At 41.0% G+C, this 20,404-nt stretch overlaps 1 protein-coding gene across 2 annotated transcripts in view; it reads left to right on the top strand.

Annotated features, from left to right (window-relative positions):
- STK39 (serine/threonine kinase 39) overlaps positions 1-19,426 on the top strand; it is a 329,969-nt gene extending 310,543 nt beyond the window's left edge. The window contains exons 16-17 of one of the 2 annotated variants that reach the window (XM_055397331.2): positions 4,886-4,950; positions 17,873-19,426. In XM_055397331.2, the coding sequence (XP_055253306.1) occupies positions 4,886-4,950; positions 17,873-17,947 (140 nt within the window). In that variant the 3' untranslated portion in view covers positions 17,948-19,426. The remainder of the gene's footprint in view (positions 1-4,885; positions 4,951-17,872) is intronic. The other variant, XM_055397329.2, reaches the window with a different exon arrangement.
- Positions 19,427-20,404: the final 978 nt, after the last annotated feature.

Below are 20,404 nucleotides of genomic sequence, written 5' to 3'. Positions count from 1 at the left end.
ACCATAAAGAAGGCTGAGTGCTGAAGAATTGAAGCTTTCTAATTACGGTGTTGGAGAAGACTCTTGAGAGTCACTTGGACAGCAAGGAAATCAAACCAGTCAGTCCTAAAGGAAATCAGCCCTGAATATTCATTGGAAGGACTGATGCTGAAGCTGAAGTTCCAATGCTTTGACCACTTGATGTGAAGAGCCGATTCACTGGAAAAGACCCGGATTCTGGGAAAGATTGAAGTCAAGAGGAGAAGAGGGCAACAGAGGATGAGATGGTTGGATGGCATTGCTGACTCAGTGGACGTAAGTTTGAGCAAACTCTGGGAGATAGAAAGGACAGGGAGGGCTGGCGTGCTGCAGTTCATGGGGTCGCAAAGAGTCGGACACGACTGAGTGACTGAACAACAGGAATGAATGCATGTGTGTCAGAGTTAAACCTTTGGCAGAGAAGACTAAGATTTTGTCTGAGTTATCAGTATATGTGGGGAAATCAGATGAAAAGAGACACAATTTGAGTACGTAGTGGTAGAGATGTGGAGGAGAGTGAGGGTTACAGAACTCCTGGGAAAATTTCAGGGCAGGAAATGGCAAAAAAAAAAAAAACCACCCAAAAACTAGGGAGGTAGGTGAGGCTGGACCATGGAGGGTCAGATGGACCACATTAAAACCTTGAGCTTTATCCCAAAGTTATGACTGAGCGACTTCACTTTCACTTTTCACTTTCACACATTGGAGAAGGAAATGGCAACCCACTCCAGTGTTCTTGCCTGGAGAATCCCAGGGACGGGGGAGCCTGATGGGCTTCCGTCTATGGGGTCACACACAGTCGGACACGACTGAAGTGACTTAGCAGCAGCAGCAGCAAGGAGGCAACATGTTCCAATTTATGACTTAAATTCTCAACTCTGGCGTGAGAAACAGGGCTCTTGAGAAGTTTAGACCGAAGGCAAGGAAACCAGTTAAGGTTTGCAGGCGTCCCGGGTAGAAGCAATAAGCTAATGTTTATTATGCACTTGCTACACATCATGCACCATTCTAAGCACTTTGTTATTAACTTAATCCTAAGTACAACCCTCTTAGTAGGCACCAGTACCATCCACCTCTTACACCTCTTGTAGCACAAAAAGGCTAAGGACACTTGCCCAAGTTCATGGGCCACGCAGCTCTAAGGAAGGGGGTTGCACGCAGGCTCCCTGGCTGAAGAATTCAGGCTGTTGCACACTGTGCTGCATTGCATCTCCTGAAGCTAAGAGCTCAGACATTTAGAGAAAATTAAAGGGCGGATCTCTTCCTTTGTCCCGAACTGAGTTGTTAATTAGCCCTAACTTTGCATTAGTGTTGCAGCAGTGTCTAAGAAACCCAGCCTCCTAGCCACTCCTCTTCTCCTTATTTAGAGCTTGAATTCTCTTTTGGCAACCATATCTCTGTCTTTGTAATCTCACGCCACCTTTCTGTACCCATGTAACCTACAGGGTGTGTCTTTGAGTAAAACATCATGATGTTATCATCTTTTCAGGTAACCCAAGTCTGTGCTTTTGTCTTATCTCAGAATTTCTTGCTAGGGGGATATATCAGCCTTGGGGTTCATTTGGTGTGCTCTTCCCCAAAGCTTTTGTTTGAGAATAGCTCCAATTAAGTCACCTCCATTAGAACATCACTACTATATGAGATTAAGGTGAAACACGCTAGCATGTGGGGAGAACATGTTCTGAATGATCACTCAGAATACAAACACAAACTGTAAATAGTCATTATCTAACTGTGACTTTGCTGTCAAAGTGTGCAGAATTGGAGTAGTCCAAGGAAATTATAGAGAAGCCAGTGTCTGGGGTATGCCTGACTTAGTTTGCCAGAGAGATAGCAACTCCATTATCCCCTGGGACAGTCCTATTTCCTTCTCTGTTAGATTCACGGGAGTATTGAACGTTAGCATCCTTCTCCTATGTGCTTAATGTTATTATTACAGCTTTATGAAGGACAATACTTAGGCCAGATGTTATCCAAGAGAGCACACAGAAACTTCTAGCCCTGATAGAGATTCAAGCCTGAAGTGTGGTGCAGGGACACAAGAATAGGAAAAAAAAAAACAGACTGTTCACACAAAGTTGTCATGTACCCCAGTGTAGGCAAGAAGGCCTCAGTGAGTATCACCCGTGTCTCGTGTGGTCAAGAGACAGAGAAACACCAAGACCAAAGACAGTGGGCTGGGGAGCAGGGAAGGGACCAGTTCCAGGAGTAACACAGAGTCTGCCTCCGAAACTAGGTGAGTGAGCCTTACTTGGAAAGCTGAGAGGGATCCAAAATGAGTTGACGGTCTCTGAGTTCAGAAGCCCCATTTTTTTTTTTTGAAACTAGAGTATATTAAAACATGAAGTTATCAGCACATACTTGAGGAAGTCTAAAGTAACAACCAGCCCTTCCTTCTCAGCTCACGTTCCAGGTAAGGAGCGTTTTTTTATTTTAGAGCTCCAGGTGCAGTCAGGAGAAGGGAGAAAACAGTGACACCCATCTTTTTAATGAGCATTGCTACTAGAAGAGAAATTAGCATCACCCTGAATTTTATGTGATGTCAGTTAAATGAAGTTATTTTGTAGCACTTTACAACAAATTAGAATCAACTAAATTGAAAATAAGCCTAGCAGCTGGGATAAGTAATCAGGTAAGTGGCCAGTTTTGCTATTTTTGCTTTGAGCAGAAGACAGAATTTGAATTTCTAATGTCCTTCGAGGTGCAGGGTTCACAACTGGGGATGTGGTTTCTGGGCTGATTGTTTAAGATGCCAGCAGCTCAGTGTTGCCCTCCAGGCTACAGCCTGCTTGTAGCCACGTGCTTGGAAACTGGCCCTGGTGCAGATGTGTGTCCACCAGATTGAGGGTTGTGAATGAGTGTAGGACGCAGCTCTGCTTTTGGCAGAACGTCAAGAGAGCAGACTGGAGAAAGATGACCCAGAACAAGTCAGTAAATCATCTCCATTAATGGAGAGACTCTAATGAAAGGACTGAAATTCACGTGGAGACTTTATGGCCTCTCATGAAATCAGCTCAGATCCAACGTACTGTTAGAACACTTTTATGCTTTAAGAAGAGGGTGACGCTGTTCAGTTGCTGCAGTCTGCATATAGTCGGAGCGCGCTGACATCATCAGTACTGGCTTCAGTGGGCAGAATTTTACAGCAGAGCTTTGCACTCCATAAGCCAGTATTTCTTGTTGATTAGCGGATGACTTGTATCTGAGATAAGCTTGCGAAACTGTGGAGGAAGCCAAAAGAAGATGGCGGTTGGTGGCTCAGGATCTCTATGTGATGTGTGTTGTGTGTACATTTGCTTGTGTGGCAAGAACATGGGAGAGAAAAAGATGAATGGGGGTGAGGGGTGTTAACACAAATGAAACTTTGTCAGTTACGCACATTGGGAGTATTAAGAGGTCAAGATGAAGATAAAACGGTGTTTGTAATTATGGTTTATGAAGAAAAGCAAGCCATAGTGAATATTTAATTTTCATTGTTTTTCCTCTGTGGCAGATGGATTAAATGAAACTACTCTGTCAAAAATCTATGTATCTATGTTGTTTTCAGCCTACCTTAGAGAAAAATAAAATGTGCAGATTATTTTCTACTTAGAAACTTTATACTTGAAACATTTTTCTCAAGATATTTGTATGTTTACTATTTTTCTCTTAAATTTTTTCTTCAAGTATTCAGATAACCTTTTCTTTTTTTTTTTTAATTGGAGGTGGAGGCTAATTATTTTACAATCTTATATTGGTTGGTTTTGCCATACATTGACATGAATCCGCCCCGGGTGTACGTGAGTTCCCCCTCCCGAACCCCCCCTCCCACCTCCCCTTATCCTCCCTCTGGGTCATCCCTGCATACCAGCCCCGAGCATCCTGTAACATGCATCGACCCTGAACTGGCGATTCATTTCACATATGATAATATACATTCAGATAACTTTTTAGATGGCTGATTATTTAAGCAGCAGGGGATTTTCCTCTTGGCAAATAAAAATGATGGACAGGGATTTCTCTCTGAATTTCTTCAATACCAACTTCTCTTTCTTTGACCAACAGCACGTACTTGACATTCAGTGCTTTATCCTTTGGGTTTGGAGGTGGAAGGAGCAAGGTGTTAAATTTCTATCAGCATCATCTCATGAGAATCCTGTTCATAAACAGGACCCTACTCAGGGAAGGCTGACTTCTCTATGAAGCATCATGGCGCCACAGAAAGCAGGACAGATCTCTGATGGATCTGGCTATTACTAAAAATGCATCTGCACTGCTGAGCTCCAAATGGACAACCTCTAAGTGCTTGACCCTGTTCAGCCAGCTCAGGTGTTGCTCAGGGTGGTATCACTGCTTTGACAGATCACCATGCTCTGAAAGCACGAAGACACAGGCCTGAGTTGTGGAGGTTATCCACTGTATTTTATTACTTTGATAAAAATGGGTGCAGTGAACTGAGTGAATTTATAGGGACAGGAGTTCAAAATGCTGACCTGTTATTTCCAGAGAAACCAGTTTCCTCTTTGTTTTGAACTGCCCTGTCCTGGCTAATACATCTCTTATTAATGAGTGTTGAGAAAAACCAGGTAGTAGAAACACTGGGGGCTACTATCATTTTCTACTTTCCACTAGTAATTTCTTTCTCTTTTATTGTAGAAAATGTGGGACCCATTTATACTGATTAATTGATACACTGAAGATGTAGCTTGTGGGAGAAAATGTCTTTATGGGAGTCATGTGGTCATTTATATGGACTTTGTAATGTCTGCAAAAGAAATTATTTTGCAGGTTATTGTATCATTAGTCAAATTTTCCGAAGCACTGATGTGAAAATCCAGTGTTATTGGAAATAATTTGGACACTTTTTCTCTGTGTTTGCATTTTACAGTGGCTGCTAATTTACAGAAGATTGTAGATGATCCCAAAGCTTTAAAAACATTGACATTTAAGTTGGTAAGTAGAAAGCTATGGAATGAAGGTAAAGATTTCACCATGCTGTGCCAACAAGTAATAGTAATGCCATTTAATAACCTGTTCCATAATTCTGTTGTTGCTGTTGGAGGGTAGGGAAGTGGGAATCCATTTTTGCATATTTGGCTGGTCAACATGAGAATTTTTTTTTAATTAGAATATAATTGATTTAGAAGGGTGTGTTATTTTCAGGTGTACAGCAAAGTGAATTGGGAAACAGCAAAGTGAATCAGTTATACATATATCTACTACTTTTTTTCAGATTCTTTTCCCATATATACCTGTACAGAGTATTGAGTAGAGTTGCTTGTGCTATACAGTAGGTCCTTACTCGTTATACATTTTATGTAGTGTGTATATGGCAGTTTCAATCTCACCTTCCCTTTCCCCACTGATAACCATAAGCTTGTTCTCTACATCTATGACTATTTGTTTTATAAATAAGTTCATTTGTACCATTTTTTTAGATTCCACATATGCATGGTATCATATGATATTTGTCTTTCTCTGACTTACTGTAACTCATTATGACAATCTCTACATCCATCCACATTGCTGCAAACGGCATTATTTTGTTCTTTTTTATGACTTGGGAATACTCTCTAATCATGACTGGAAATTTCCTCTTCCATAAGTGTGGTTTGTTCTTTTACCATCACATCTTTAAGAGTAGCCATTTGAGAAGTCTTGAAGTCTGTACCCTTTTGCTTCCAGTTTGTACGGCAACTTGACCAGAAAGACAAATTAATCTGAGTTCGAAGCAACACTCTTAACAAACCTTTTCTGAAGCAAAACCCAAGTGGTCCTAACTTTTAAAAATTGAGGCTGATTATTGTAGAAATGGTTTAAGTAATTGGAAGCGATTATAGAACTGCCCTCTGAAAGCTAGTGAACAAAGACATGACATTTTAACTCCACATTTCAAATCACAGTAACAGGTTCTCATAGAGAGGAAATATTCCAGCAGTTTCTCTGCACTGGTAGATTTTAAGTTTATAAACTAGGGTGGCCATAGAGATACAGATATAGAGCATTCTGGGGTCCTTATGAAACTAAGAGCCTGTGATCCTGGCTAGAAGTGGAGGGAAGTCCAACTAGTCAAAAATGATGCTTTTCTGGAAAGTTTTTGCAGATGGTATAGTAAATGACTGATTTTTTAAATTATAAATTAATCTTATCAAGGGCCAGCCAGAATGCTAAGCAATTTAAGATCTAGATGGCCAACACTTTGCCGTGTACAACATATTAATGGTCTTTTTTATTTCTTGTGAAAATTTAATGGAAAATGTGCATGACCAAAAAAATGCTAAATGATTCGTTACAGTAAATGTTAGCCGAGTGCTAATTAGCTTTCTGGACCTTGCTCCTCATCTAATTTCAGATGGCCAGGCTGGGTGATAAAAGAAAAACACAAAGATTTTCACAGAAAGAATTCAGCTGAAGAAATTAATTTTGTTTTGATAATAAAAGAACATTTTAGTCAGACAAAGAGTGAGAAATTAACAAATTGGAAAATTTATCTTCTAGCTTAGGACTCTTCTTTTCACTTCTATTATGTTTCTAATTCACCTGCATCTTGTAAACATATTTCATTTATATGAGGATATATGGTTGAGAAAAATGGCACCCCGTGTCTGCATTTCAAGTCAGAATTTCTTTATTCATTTTTTATTCTACAAAAAAAGAAGTTACAGCATATAATACCTCCAGGACATTTTCCAAACTTCGAACGTGTGAACCTAGGGACAGGAGATTAAAACTTTTATGCTGGCTTATTCCCATTGTCTCTAAATTCACTTACCTATAAAATAGGAGTGGCTACCCCAGCCCTTTCATAGTACTGAAGGTTTTGTAAAAACACCCTCTGTCCTGTCCCTAGATAAACCATGAGGGTAATGTGGGACTCTCCCTTACCTTCTCTCACCAGGTGGTTAGTTCCCTGGATTCCCTCTCTTGAGTCTGTCTCCCTCAGCATCCCCATTCTCAGCCCCCTTGTGGGATCCTCTTCAGGAACTGCACTTCATGCCTACAACTTGCCAGCCTCCAGCTCTGTTTACCATACTGAGACTCTAACCTGAGTAATTCTTCCTTAATTCCAGTTCAGTTCGGTCGCTCAGTCGTGTCCAACTCTCTGCGACCCCATGAATCGCAGCACGCCAGGCCTCCCTGTCCATCACCAACTCCCGGAGTTCACTCAAACTCATGTCCATCGAGTCGGTGATGCCATCTAATCATCTCATCCTCTGTCGTCCCCTTCTCCTCCTGCCCTCAATCTTTCCCAGCATCAGGGTCTTTTCCAATGAATCAGCTGTTCGCACGAGATGGCCAAAGTATTGGAGTTTCAGCTTCAACATCAGTCCTTCCAATGAACACCCAGGACTAATTTCCTTTAGGATGGACTGGTTGGATCTCCTTGCGGTCCAGGGGACTCTCAAGAGTCTTCTCCAACACCACAATTCAAAATCAACAGTTCTTTGGCGCTCAGCTTTCTTTATAGTCCAACTCTCACATCCATACATGACCACTGGAAAAACCACGTCCTTGACTAGACGGACCTTTGTTGACAGAGTAATGTCTCTGCTTTTCAATATGCTGTCAAGGTTGGTCATCACTTTCCTTCCAAGGAGTAAGCGTCTTTTAATTTCATGGCTGCAATCACCATCTGCAGTGATTTTGGAGCCCAAAAAACTAAAGTCTGACACTGTTTCCACTGTTTTTCCATCTATTTGCCGTGAATCCTTAATTCCAAAATGCCCCCAGATACTTGACTGGCTCTCCACTGTCCTCTTCTGAAACTCAAACAACATGGCTAAGGAAGTACAGCCCAATCAAACCTCCTTTAGATCCTGCTCTGCCTTTCTTTACCCCACCCCGCATTCATTCATTTTTCCCTCCACTGACCCTTTGAATGTACTTTTCCCTCTCACTGAAATACCCCGTCTCCCAGCTTCACCCAGCCTGGTCTGTGACTCACCAGCACCTCGGCACGTTCCGGTTCTCTGCTTTAATTTCACTTATCCCACAAGCTCTTTCTGACATCCAGTCCTGGTCGTGCTTCTCCTCCAGTATTCTCTCTGGAAGGTTATATTATATTGAAAGTTTTAGGTTGGTGTATTTCTCTCCCCCAGTTCTGGTCCTGTTACAGCTCAAGCAGGCAGGATTTCTCGGCTCCTATCTCATCATAGCAAGGGTTTGAAACAACAGACTGGTTACAGCTCAAGCTCTTTTATTAAATAGGCTGAATATGGCCAGCCCTGAAGGAGTGGCAATGATGCCTCTTGACTTCCCTTTATATAGTCCCTGTCTCCTCCTCTTGGTTCATGCCCTGTGCAAAATGCAAATAGGTACATTCAAGGACAATCAGGGAACGGGACATGTCTGGGCACATGAAAAATAGTGATTTTACATATTCATCTAGATGGGTGTGGACTGAGAGTTTTGATTGACAGTTGCAAGTTTCACAACAGACTCTATTACTTATATCTTTCCCATAATTCAGTCTGTTATAATCAAATATATGTATGTATAGAATATTTATGAATCCTTAACAGACTGCTAGCTGCCTAAGGTTACTTGAGGACACAGCTGTGCATGTGTGCATGTGCTGGAGTTGGAGAAGCCCCTGTGGTTAATTTGTGTCCACTGTGTGCCTAGGGCACACTTGCAGGAGTTGGAAAAATCTCTGAGGTTCTTTTTGTAGCATATCTGTGAGCTGTGCTAGTCGTTTCTGGGGTAGGGTTTAGATATCAGCTTGCATCCTTTTTGGCTAGGTCACCTTCATCCCTCATCCCTTAACTTCCTACCTAACAAAATTGTGTAGAATCTTACTTGTGTCTCTAATGTACATCTAGAGGCTTCAAGCAGTCAGAGACTTCTGTCTTGGATCTCCTGGAAATGGAACAACAGACTGGTTCCAAATAGGAAAAGGAGTTCCGTTCCGTTCCGTCGCTCAGTCGTGTCCGACTCTATGCGACCCTGTGGACTGTAGCCTACCAGGCTTCTCCGTTCATGGGATTCTCCAGGCAAGGATACTGGAGTGGGTTACTGTTTCCTTCTCCAGGGGATCTTCCTGACCCAGGGATCGAACCCGGGTCTCCCGCATTGGAGGCAGACGCTTTAACCTCTGAGCCACCAGGAAAAGGAGTACGTCAAGGCTATATATATTGTCACCCTGCTTATTTAACTTATATGCAGAGTACATCATGAGAAATGCTGGGCTGGATGAAGCACAGGCTGGAATCAAGATTGCCAGGAGAAATATCAATAACCTCAGATATGCAGATAACACCACCCTTATGGCAGAAAATAAAGAACTAAAGAGCATCTTGATGAAAGTGAAAGAGGAGAATGAAAAAGTTGGCTTAAACCTCAACATTCAGAAAACTAAGATCATGGCATCCAGTCCCATCACTTCATGGCAAATAGATGGGGAAACAGTGGCTGAATTTATTTTTGGGGGCTCCAAAATCACGGCAGATAATGATTACAGCCATGAAATTAAGAGACGCTTAATCTTTGGAAGGAAGGTTATGACCAACCTAAACACCATATTAAAAAGCAGAGACATTGCTTTGTCAACAAAGGTCCAGCTAGTCAAGGCTGTGGTTTTTCCAGTGGTCATGTGTGGATGTGAGAGTTGGACTATAAAGAAAGCTGAGTGCCGAAGAATTGATGCTTCTAAACTGTGGTGTTGGAGAAGACTCTTGAGAGTCCCTTGGACCGCAAGGAGGTCCAACCAGTCCATTCTAAAGGAGATCAGTCCTGGGTGTTCATTGGAAGGACTGATGTTGAAGCTGAAACTCCAATATTTTGGCCACCTGATGCGAAGAGCTGACTCATTTGAAAAGACCCTGATGTTGCAAAAGACTGAAGGCAGGAGGAGAAGAGGACGACAGAGGATGAGATGGTTAGATGGCATCACCGACTCAATAGACATGAGTTTGGGTAAACTCCGGGAGTTGGTGATGGACAGGGAGGCCTGGCATGCTGCGGTTCACAGGGTAGCAAAGAGTTGGACACGACTGAGTGACCGAACTGAACTGATCATAATTAAAATACATCAGAATAACACCAGCCTCATTTTAAAAACTTGAGACATCATTCTTTACCTTTGTTTTGACCCCTGAAAACTAAGATTGTGACCTCAGCTTCATGCCCTCTTTTTAAGTCCCTGTCAGAATCCCTTGGCCTTGCCTGTAGACATGACAGGAATCACTACTCTTTCATGTGCATCCACTGTTTGCAGAACAGAGCATGAAGTATTTTACATCTTCTCAGTTAATTTAGTCCTCATGATCCCCCAAGATGGTGATGTCATTGGGTCCATTCCATGTTAGGGGAATCGGAGGCTCTGTGAGGTTAACTTGCCCAAGGTCATATGGTGCAAAAGCTGGGAATTCAACTCTGGTCTAGCATCATGGCCCCATGCTCAACAACTGTTCAGTCTTACAGTCAGGACCTTGCACCCTTATGGTATTACAGTTTTCTGTTTCTTTGGGGGTTCACCTTTTGGATGACTGGACACACACTGGTTGAGACCAGATCTCCTTTGTACCTTAAGCAGAGTAATATTGGCCTGTCTGGTGCAGGAGACCTGCAGGAGAATCATGCAAGTTTTTCTTCTCCCTTATGGCTTGAGAATGCAGTAATGTGTGGCATTCCCAGTGAATGAAAAGTAATGGTTTTTCCTCAAAAGATAAAGATGTTAAATAAAGCCAAACTCAGGAATGACCTTCTATTTCTGTCATTTAACTTTCCATCCAGCTCTAGTTAGTTAAAGCCTGAGAGGTTTTCTTTGTGGTTGTCAGTTGCCAGCCAGTTTGAGACCCACTTGACAGAGCTTGTTTGAACTGCTTCTTGGCTTAATCATCTGTGGGACACAACATCCCGGTAAAACCACAGAGATCCAGTTTGGTTGTTTAGATCAAAGTGTTTTATAAGCGTTTTTCCTCCTAGTCCTCATAGTCCTCTCACCTGTTTATCATTTTAATCTCAGCTCTTTCTTTGCCTTCTAAAGGAGAATATCAGGGGCCTGAAAAGTATTAATACTGTGGTTCTTCAACTGGCTGCACAATGGTTTCACTCAAGGGATGGTGAGGACACTTTAGAAAATTACTCATGCGTGGGTCCTATTCCAAATAGCCTAATTTAATTGTTCTTCCTTCAGCCTGGGCTTTGGGAACTTTGAAAGCACCCTATGGTGGTCCCAGTGTTTAGCCATGGCTGGGAAGCATGGCCATATGTGGACAACTCATTCTCCAGTCTCTTTCCTCTTAGCTCCCACCACTATTAAGAAGAAATATTTGGCTCAGGCTTAAAAAGTATCTCTTGTATATCTGCATATATATTTTAATTTAAAAAAATAGCCTTGAGGGGCAAGGATATTGTTATTTAAAGAAATACATTAATTTTTTTCCTCCACCCAGTGAGATCTCTAGCTTCATTTGACAGGAAAGATAATAAGTGAAGTATGATTTCCGTTGTTGGCACTGCTGGGAACAGGGAGATCAGAAACCTCACTTTCAACAAAGCAGTTCAGGCATAGAGGGCATTTCAGCTCAAGTAGTATGTGCTTTGGGTTTGACATTATCAGTATGGTTTTATTGTTGTGAGCCTAGAGGCAAGTTTTCATAAATGTTTTTAAGTCATTTTTTAATTTGCTACCTTGCAGTTTTGTAAAGTAGGTAAGTCTTGCTGCTTTCAATGTAGAATTTTTGAAACTGCATTAGTGACAACACAAAATATTTAATTTGCCCTTGAAGATAGAACTGGAGAAAGAAATAGCAACCCATTGTTGCCCAGAGAACCCATGGACAGAGGAGCCTGGCAGGCTACAGTCCAGGGGTCGCAAGAGTAGGATATGACTTAATGACTAAAGAGAGAGAGAGAGAAGATAGAACACAAATAGTAAGTACAGCTGACCCTTGAACAACATAAGTTTGAACTTCATGATCCAGTTAGACATGAATTTTTTTCAATAAATAGTAACAACAATCTGTGGTTAGTTCAACTTGCCGATATAGAGGAACCATATTTAAGGAGGGACAAATGTAAGTTATATGTGGATTTCTGACTGTGGGGCTGTCACCTCCAACCCCTCCATTGTTCAAGGGTCAACTATACATGTAATTAACATCCAACTGGTACACACATGGGCAGTATGAACTTAGTTTCTGAAGTTTACTAACATGCATTGCAGATAGCAATTTTTTATTGAAGTCTAGTTGATTTACAGTGTGTTAATTTCTGCTGTACAGAAAAGTTATACATATATATTCTTTTTTAATGTTCTTTTTCATTATGGTTTATCAAATATCCTTTGAATATAGTTTTCTGTGCTATACAGTAGGACCTTGTTGTCTGTTCATTCTATACATAAAAGCTTACATCTGCTAATCTGCTCACCCCAGCCTCCATCCCTCTGCCAACCCGTCGTCCCTTGGCAACCAGCAGTCTGTTCTCTCTATCCCTGATTCTGTTTCTGTATTGAAGATATGTTCGTTTGTGTCAGATTTCACGTGTAAGTGATAAGGTTGTCTTCCTGACTGGCTTTGCTTAGTATGATCTCTCTGGGTCCGCTCACGTTGCTGCAGACGGCATCAGTTCCTTCCGCTTGATAGCTCAGTAGCATCCCATCGTGTGTACGTACCACATCTCCTTTACCCATTCATCTGTCAGCGGACGTTGAGGTTGTCTCCATGTGTTGGCAATTCTGAATAGTGCTGCTATGAACATAGGGGCGCGTGTATCTTTTTGGATTAGAGTTTTATGTGGATTGCTGGGTCACGTGGTAGTTCTACTTTTAGTGTTCTGAGGACCTCCCTACTGTTTCCACAGCATAGGAGAGTTCCATTTTCTCCACTCTCTCTCTAGCATTGGTTATTTGTAGACTTTTGAATGATGGACATTCTGACTGGTGGGAGCTGGTACATTTCTCTAATAATGAGTGATGCTGAACAGATAGCATTTTGGTAATTACTGGCCAAAGAGCCTTATTTATCAAGGCTGAGTGATTAAGGTGATATTTCCCAAAGTACACGTAAAGCCAGGACTCAAATGATATAAAAAGTAGCTGAGAGTATTAACATACTCCTCCTGCTGAGGCTGTCAGTTCAAGAAGTCCATGTAGCAGCTGTGTCTCCTGTTCAGTCTGAAACAATGGTTCTGCAAGTGTGGTCCTCAGACGGACAGTGTCAGCTTCACCTGGAACCTTTATAAAAATGTGAATTCTGGGGTTCCACCCCAGGCCTGAGGAATCAGAATCTGAGGGAATCAGGCACCGGAACCTGCGTTAACACACTCTCGGGGTGATTCTGATGCTAAAGTTTGGGAACCGTGGCTCTAACGGAAAGGGGACGCTAGGGTAGAACAGAGGTTCTCAAACCACTGACTCAACCTGGGGAGCTCAGAAAATCCCAGTTCCTAGGCCCCACCCCAGACCAATTCAGTTGCAACTTCTGGAGTGGACACGGGCACAGGTATGTTTCCAAACTCTCCTGGTGGTTCCAGAGTGCACCCAGGCTGGCAGTGGAGGGGGTTCTTAGATTGATGTTGGACAGCCGCATCTTAAGCCCCTCCGCACGGTGAGGGCCTCACCTGCTGGTCTGGTGGGGACGTTCAGGAATCAGAGTGCAGACACTCGACTGACAGTGGTGTCACACCGCCATGGTAAGTCCCTGATAACGTGTACCATTTCCTTTGAAATGGAGGTTCTCTAAGTGTGGGTCTTGAACTTCTGGGGTTCCTTGAGACTTGTTTTTTAAGGGATCCTGAATGTTCATAAGAATACTAAGATGTTACTTGGCTTTTTCCATAGTGTTAACTTTGGTGTAAAAGCCACTGTGGTCAAACCTAGTAATGTTGGCAGAAACCAAAGCAGAAACATCAAACTGTAGTAATAGCCATCATCTTTAAAGCACTTATTCTATCACTCCGTAAATAAATTTTAAAAAGTAACTGCAACTGGCTTAAATCCCCACTTGGGAACACATCTTTTTAATATTCTGTGTGATGAGATGGGAAGCATTTCTTGGTGTCATGGTTGTCTCTAGGGAAAGCACTGGTGAGACTGAGTTGTGAGCCAAACTAGCCTTTTTTTTTTCATGGAACATCACTTTTACTTGGAAGAACTAGCTGACAAACACTGGCTCTTCAGACTAGGGATCTGGCAGACATTTGTTTCAAAATGAACCCAGTAAGCCTGACACTTCAAGGAAAACAATAGATAGTATTTGTTGTCAATAAGAAATTTCACATTTCAAGCAAAAAAACAGGATTTCAGAAAACTTGTATCTGCTGTAGTAAGTTTGACAGACACCCCCACACACACAACTCTAACCCCAGTATTTAAAGCCTTATCTGATGAGATTGGTAATAGATAATATTAATAATGTATTGATACTGTATAATATGTCAACATTTGGAACATTTGCTAGCTCAGTGATGCTGAAAAATTATACACGGGTAAAAGATCCATTAAAATAGACCAGTGTTTACCATAACAGTTATGAAAAGTTTAACATGTTGGTTTTACATTTTAAATTGCAACTAAGCTTTATGAAAATAGCACTTGGAAAGGTTTGGCATAGTAACAAATGATGTCCACAGTTATTTGGAAAGGCTATTAAGATACTCTCCCCTTTTCCAACTAGGTATTTGTGAGAGACTGGATTTTCTTTGTATACTTTAAAGAAAACAGCAGTCGAGTGACGGCACATGCAGGTGTGAGAATCTGGCCACTTTTATTAAGCAAAACATTTGAAATTTGAGAAAGTGTAAAAAAAGCCGTGCCACTCTTAATTTTGTTTTGGGAAACTATTAGCATGCAGTGGGCTTATTTCTGTAATGTTTAATGAATCAGTAACTGAATACTTTAGAAACACCTTTTATTTTCTAAGACAGTAAATACAACATAACCTAAACATATGTTTTAAAATAGATTCAATACTTTAACATTGCTAAAAATATTTTTATTGAAGTTGATTTACAATGTGTTAATTTCTGCTGTCCAGCAAAATGATTGAGTTATATATGTACACACATTCTTTCCTATTTTGGTTTATTATAGAATATTGATTGTAAACTCTCTCTGCTATAAAGTAGATCCTTGTTTTTCTATATGTAATAGTTTGCATCTGCTAATCCCAAGCTCCCAATCCATCACTCCCCACCTCTCATTCCCCTTGGCAACCACACGTTGGGACTGGGACTGTTATCTACAATAGTGGGAATGGGACTTCTGGACTGTAGGGTCGGTAATTCTATTTTTGCTTTTCTGAGAACCCGCTATACTGGTTTCCACAGTGCCTACAACAACGTGCATTTCCACCAACAGTGTAGGAGGGCTTCCTCTTCTCCATACTCGAGCAGTTATGGCTGTTCTGACTGGTATGAGGTGGTACGTCACTGTAGATGCGTATTTCTCTAGTAATTAGTGATGTTGAGCATCTCTTCGTGTGGTTATTGGCCATCTGTATTTCTTTGGAGAAATCTCTGTTTAGGTCCTCTGCCCATTTTTTGATTGGGTTTTTTGTTTCTTTGTTATTGAGTTGTATGGGTTCTTTGTATACTAGAAATTAAACCCTTGTCAGTGGCATCGTTTGGAAATATTTTACCCCATTCTGTAGGTTATCTTCTCATTTTACTTATGATTTTTTTTACTGTGCAAAATCTTCTAAGTTTGTCACATTTGTGTATATAAATATTTAATATTTCTAAGTACAATAAATATAATCCACGTGGACATAATCATGTGGAGTTCTTGATAAAGTTTGAGAAATGCTGCCTGAAGGGTTTCTGGTCTCTCTTGTGTAGATTTCAGTATCATTTGCTTGTTGTCCTCATGATCATTTTGCAGGCCACAAAGAGGTAAGGATTTAAGAGGATTTAAGGCCTCTGATTTAAGAGGCTTAAATCAGAGCTAGCAACATGGAGGAAGGAGAGCTGAGTGTCCTGAAGCAAAGCCAATCACCTGGCCTGTACCTCTTTGCCAGGAGAGAGAACCTAGAATGGGACACGGCCTCCCTATGCCCACATAATCACTGCTTTGATTACACAGATTCTCACTGTCATTACTCTTCACCACAAGGACTTAGTTTTTATTTCTGGCTATTTTCAGCTCCTGCTAGTCACAGTGCCAAATTTCTGATACAGCTTTCAAATGCATGGATGTGCTTCACGCTTGATAAAAGCAACATTGACCTCAGATGTTTGTCCGTTTTCTACGCAGATCATCTCTGCCCCCATCAGTGAGTTGAGGAAGTGATGTTAGGAATAGCTACAAGGAGAGACGAAGGGAAGATTTAGGAAGATATGTCAAGAAACAGTGGCAGGAGGAGAAGATTGGTCGGGTGGCAGGGAGGGCAGTGTGGTGGTAAAGATCACAGTGTTTGTGTGATAAATACCCACCAGGAATCTCAGCTGAGAAGCCGTTTCTGCCTGTGCTGCTTTGTTAACAGTGATAAGGAGAGCTTCTGATCTTTCTGCCCCTAGCAATGCAAACAATGAAAATTGTACTTTACTGAATATCTTATCTGTCAATTGAAACTAGAGACATCAACAGGCACAAATTATTTAAATGTTAGCTAATATTCCTACTCTTTAGGCTATGGATTTTATTAAGTATAACTGCTCACACTGAATGTTAAGGATAATTATTTTAAATATTCAAGTTATGTGTTCTAATTAGCTGCCTATTTTAAAGAAAAATGCTAGGGTTGGCAAAGGGCTGAGTTTCTGTACAGTTTTTTGGAACAGTGCTAAGCAGCTTCACTGTGAGGATTGGAAAGGGCTTTTGACCCTGGGAAACTAGTTTTTACAATTATTTAAGCAGGCATTTAGCCAAGAAAGGGTTCCTGTGTCCCTTTGGTAATTAATCGCCCATTCCCAGGCATTCAAACTTTTCTCACCCCACTTTGTGGTACTTCTGTAATGTCCAGTTCTGATTTATGTACTGTAGAGGCCATTTAGAATGGTGATCTGAGTACTCTGTGTGTCTGTAGGTTAGTTGCTCAGTCGTGTCCGACTCTTTTTGACCCCATGGATTGTAGCCTGCCAGGCTCCTCTGTTCATTAAATTCTCCAGGCAAGAATTCTGGGAGTGGGTAGCCATTTCCTTCTCCAGGAGATCTTCCCAACCAAGGATCAAACCTGCGTCTCCTGCATTGCAGGCAGATTCTTTCCTATACGGTGGCTCAGTAGTAAAGGGAAGTAAAGAGAGGAATAAGTTGTGAATTAGGGCCAGTGAGAATTTTGATGGGCAAGGACTTATTTATAGTTTCTTTGGATTTTGACATGATAAAGTACTTTGCATTCTGTAATCTGGGCCAATTTTAAGGCAATAAATATGTCCTAAATTTTTACAAATTCTGTTATAGAAAAAACGTATGGTACCATTCCCTGTAAAAATTACTCAGATTTAAACAACAGTTGTCTATCATGAGCCATTCCACTACTTGGTGACCCTTTTTTTTTTTTCCTTGACCAGTTTGACAGAGATGATGATTTTGGTAAAAACCAGCTTACCCTTGAGTGTGGTCTATTAGATCGCTTCTGCTCATTTTCATAATAGTCTTTTGAAAAGTAAGGCATATTTAAAACTACATTTTACATAGTAGTTGTAGAGAATGTAGATATACCTTCCCGGCAGTCCTGTGGCTGGCTCACTGGCAGTTCCATTTCATGGGCAACAAAGCCTTTCGCCTCTGTCCTCAATGGGCTTGATGACCAGATTTCTCAGAGCAGTTGACACCCAGGAGTCACTGAACAAAGGGATTCTTAGCATGTCTGCTGGCAGAAATGGAACCCCTGGCCCCATCGACTGCACAGGGACCTGCCTTCCCACGAACAACTCTGTAAAAGGCCACTAGCAACCAACCAGCACTGAGGCTTTCTTTTTACCTTTTCAGGCTTCTGGCTGTGATGGGTCGGAGATCCCCGACGAAGTGAAGCTGATCGGGTTTGCTCAGTTGAGTGTCAGCTGATATCTGTCCCTTGATGTCGCCCTGATCTGTCACGCCTCCCCTCGCCACACCCTCCCTCCAACCTTTCCTGCCACTTCCTCCCACCCCGTAGCAAAATCAGAGGATTGTGAAGAGGCCGGCTTCAACGTAACGGGATAAAAGAGAATTTTTTTTAAACTTAACAACACTGAGTTCTGCTTTATTCTCTAGCAACCCACCGTATGAGAACAAGCAAATGCCACAGCTGCACGACTGTTGCTCAGTTTTTCAAAAGCTATTTAATATCCTCAGCAACCAATTTGGATCTCCCTTAAGTGAAAAGAATCTGAAACACTCAGGTGGTCCTATTTATTGGCAACAAAAGGAATCTTTTCTATCAGAAGCCTATTTCTTCTCTCATTGTTGTCCTTTCTGTTATAATACTTTAATTGTACATCTGACAATACTGCCTCTTATGTTGTATTTAGAAATTAATATACTTATAAAATTAAGATTTATTAGCCAAACTTGAATTCTAGTTTTAAAACTGACTGTGAATTTTATTTTTCATATATTTATGCATTACACACCTTAGCTATAAGAAAGAAAAAAAAACGTTTTTGATTATATATGCTTCCTGCAGTTACTCTTGTTATTTAAACAAAAAATTTCAGGTCTATCTTTCGAGTATTTATAACTTGTGATTTTTGAAATGACTGAATTAGGAACTAGGATGCTTACTCTTGGTTTGCCTGAAAACCAGTTCACAATCTGATTGTCTCCTGGGAGAGGGAGGTGCCTTGTGGAAAAAAAAAAAATTCATATTAAGAATGTGCCTGAGGCTGCTTTACTCTGGAATAGTCTCAGATCTAAAATTTCCTCTACATAAAGTGGCATATGTAAGTTTTGCTTCACTGGAACGTTTAGGATGCTCTATAAAATGGCGCCATTCTGTTAGATTGCTAATTATGTACCCACCTCTGATTTGATGTCTCCTGAAATGATAGGATCTGTTGTTCCAAAGGTGATAAACTTGAAAATACCAGAATCCGTGTTTTACTTGAAATTCTGCAGAATACCCAGATGGAGTAAAAAAATAATAGAAAGGGTTTTGTGCAATGACTCAAAGGTAAAACGCTGTTAAGTTGCAAGAATAAATACTTTCAACCCAAATTGCCCTCTGCTTGACTATATATTCTGGAATAGTAAACCATCAGATTTTCAAAATTGGAGTCTAAACTTTCAGGGTGGTGGCTCCCAGATGGTACCATTTGCTCTTTCCTAGCTAACCCTAGATATGGCAGCTCTTTAATGTACTTTAAAAAGCAAATATATATTACTAAGAAAAAAAAAAGTTATTTATAATTGCCTTGTCATAATTGTTAAGGTGTTCTAGAGCCATTTGCATACAACTTAATGTAATTTCATTCCATTCTATTGTTTACACAATAATTACTCAAAGATGACTGCAGAGGTAAAAGGAAAATAAAAGTGTATTATTGCACAAAGAGAGAGTGTCACATTGTTTCATTCCCCGTATATAGGTAGTACTGCACTGCTGCAGTGACATTTAGCACTTTCATAAATGCCTAGTGAGAATTACCTGGTGAAAAGTGCCCTGGAGGCAGACTAAAGCATCCATCTAATCACAGAGAATCAGGTTTGACAATTAGCTTGACAAAAACAATGAAAGACATTCAGTCTCAATGTAAGACAGTCTATCTTTAGTCAAAAACAACAGGCTGCAGCAGACAAGTGGGAAGAATTCCTTCCAACCACTAAGGCAACAATGGTTAGAGGACTTGACCAGGGCCTTTCACAGCTTCTTGGCCTCCTGACATCTCCTGCACAACTTGTGGCCAAAACAGTGTAAGAAAAAACCCACACATTCTATTCAGAGTAAAACATACGCGAGGAACTATATAGAACTCTATTTTGCAATACAGTAATGAATAAATGCTATTTTTTTAATGCTCATATTCCCCATATGTTTTCTAATGGTATTTGAAGGAGCTTACATGTACCAGATACCAAGATAAATATTTTCAAGTACATAAATTAAGATGAAGGGTCAGTAAGAACTGGCTACCAAGATAATTGCCAGTGTAAATTAGCACACAGACGCTCATGATGAGGTCCTAGTCAGCGCACAGACTGGGATCAGAGCTCCCAACGGTGAAGAGTGGCATCGTTTCTCCTTCAAGGAAGGATGAACACTGATTTTTCCTAGTACTCAAGCCTGGAATGACATTCTTCTAGGAAGTTCGAGTTATGAATTTAGAAACTTTAAAACCCTCAAAGCATTGACCCATATATTCCACACACTTACCCTTTCCAGTGCTTTCTGTGGGGGCCCAGATGCAGGGTATGTGATAGGAAGTGCTGGTTAGCTAGGAGTTGAGATCATGATCCAAGCAGTTGCTCTCACGTGTGGTCTAGAAAGATACAGCAGTTAAAGTTGAGTGGGATGAGTGGGGTACATTTCCTTTAGGCAATCCT

This window comes from Moschus berezovskii, chromosome 2 (genome assembly GCF_049115385.1).
Source record: "Moschus berezovskii isolate FMDL1 chromosome 2, NW_MosBer_1.0, whole genome shotgun sequence".
NCBI lineage: Eukaryota > Metazoa > Chordata > Mammalia > Artiodactyla > Moschidae > Moschus > Moschus berezovskii.
The sequence above is the reverse complement of the archived record's forward strand: the minus strand, read 5'-3'. Positions and strand labels throughout refer to the sequence as shown.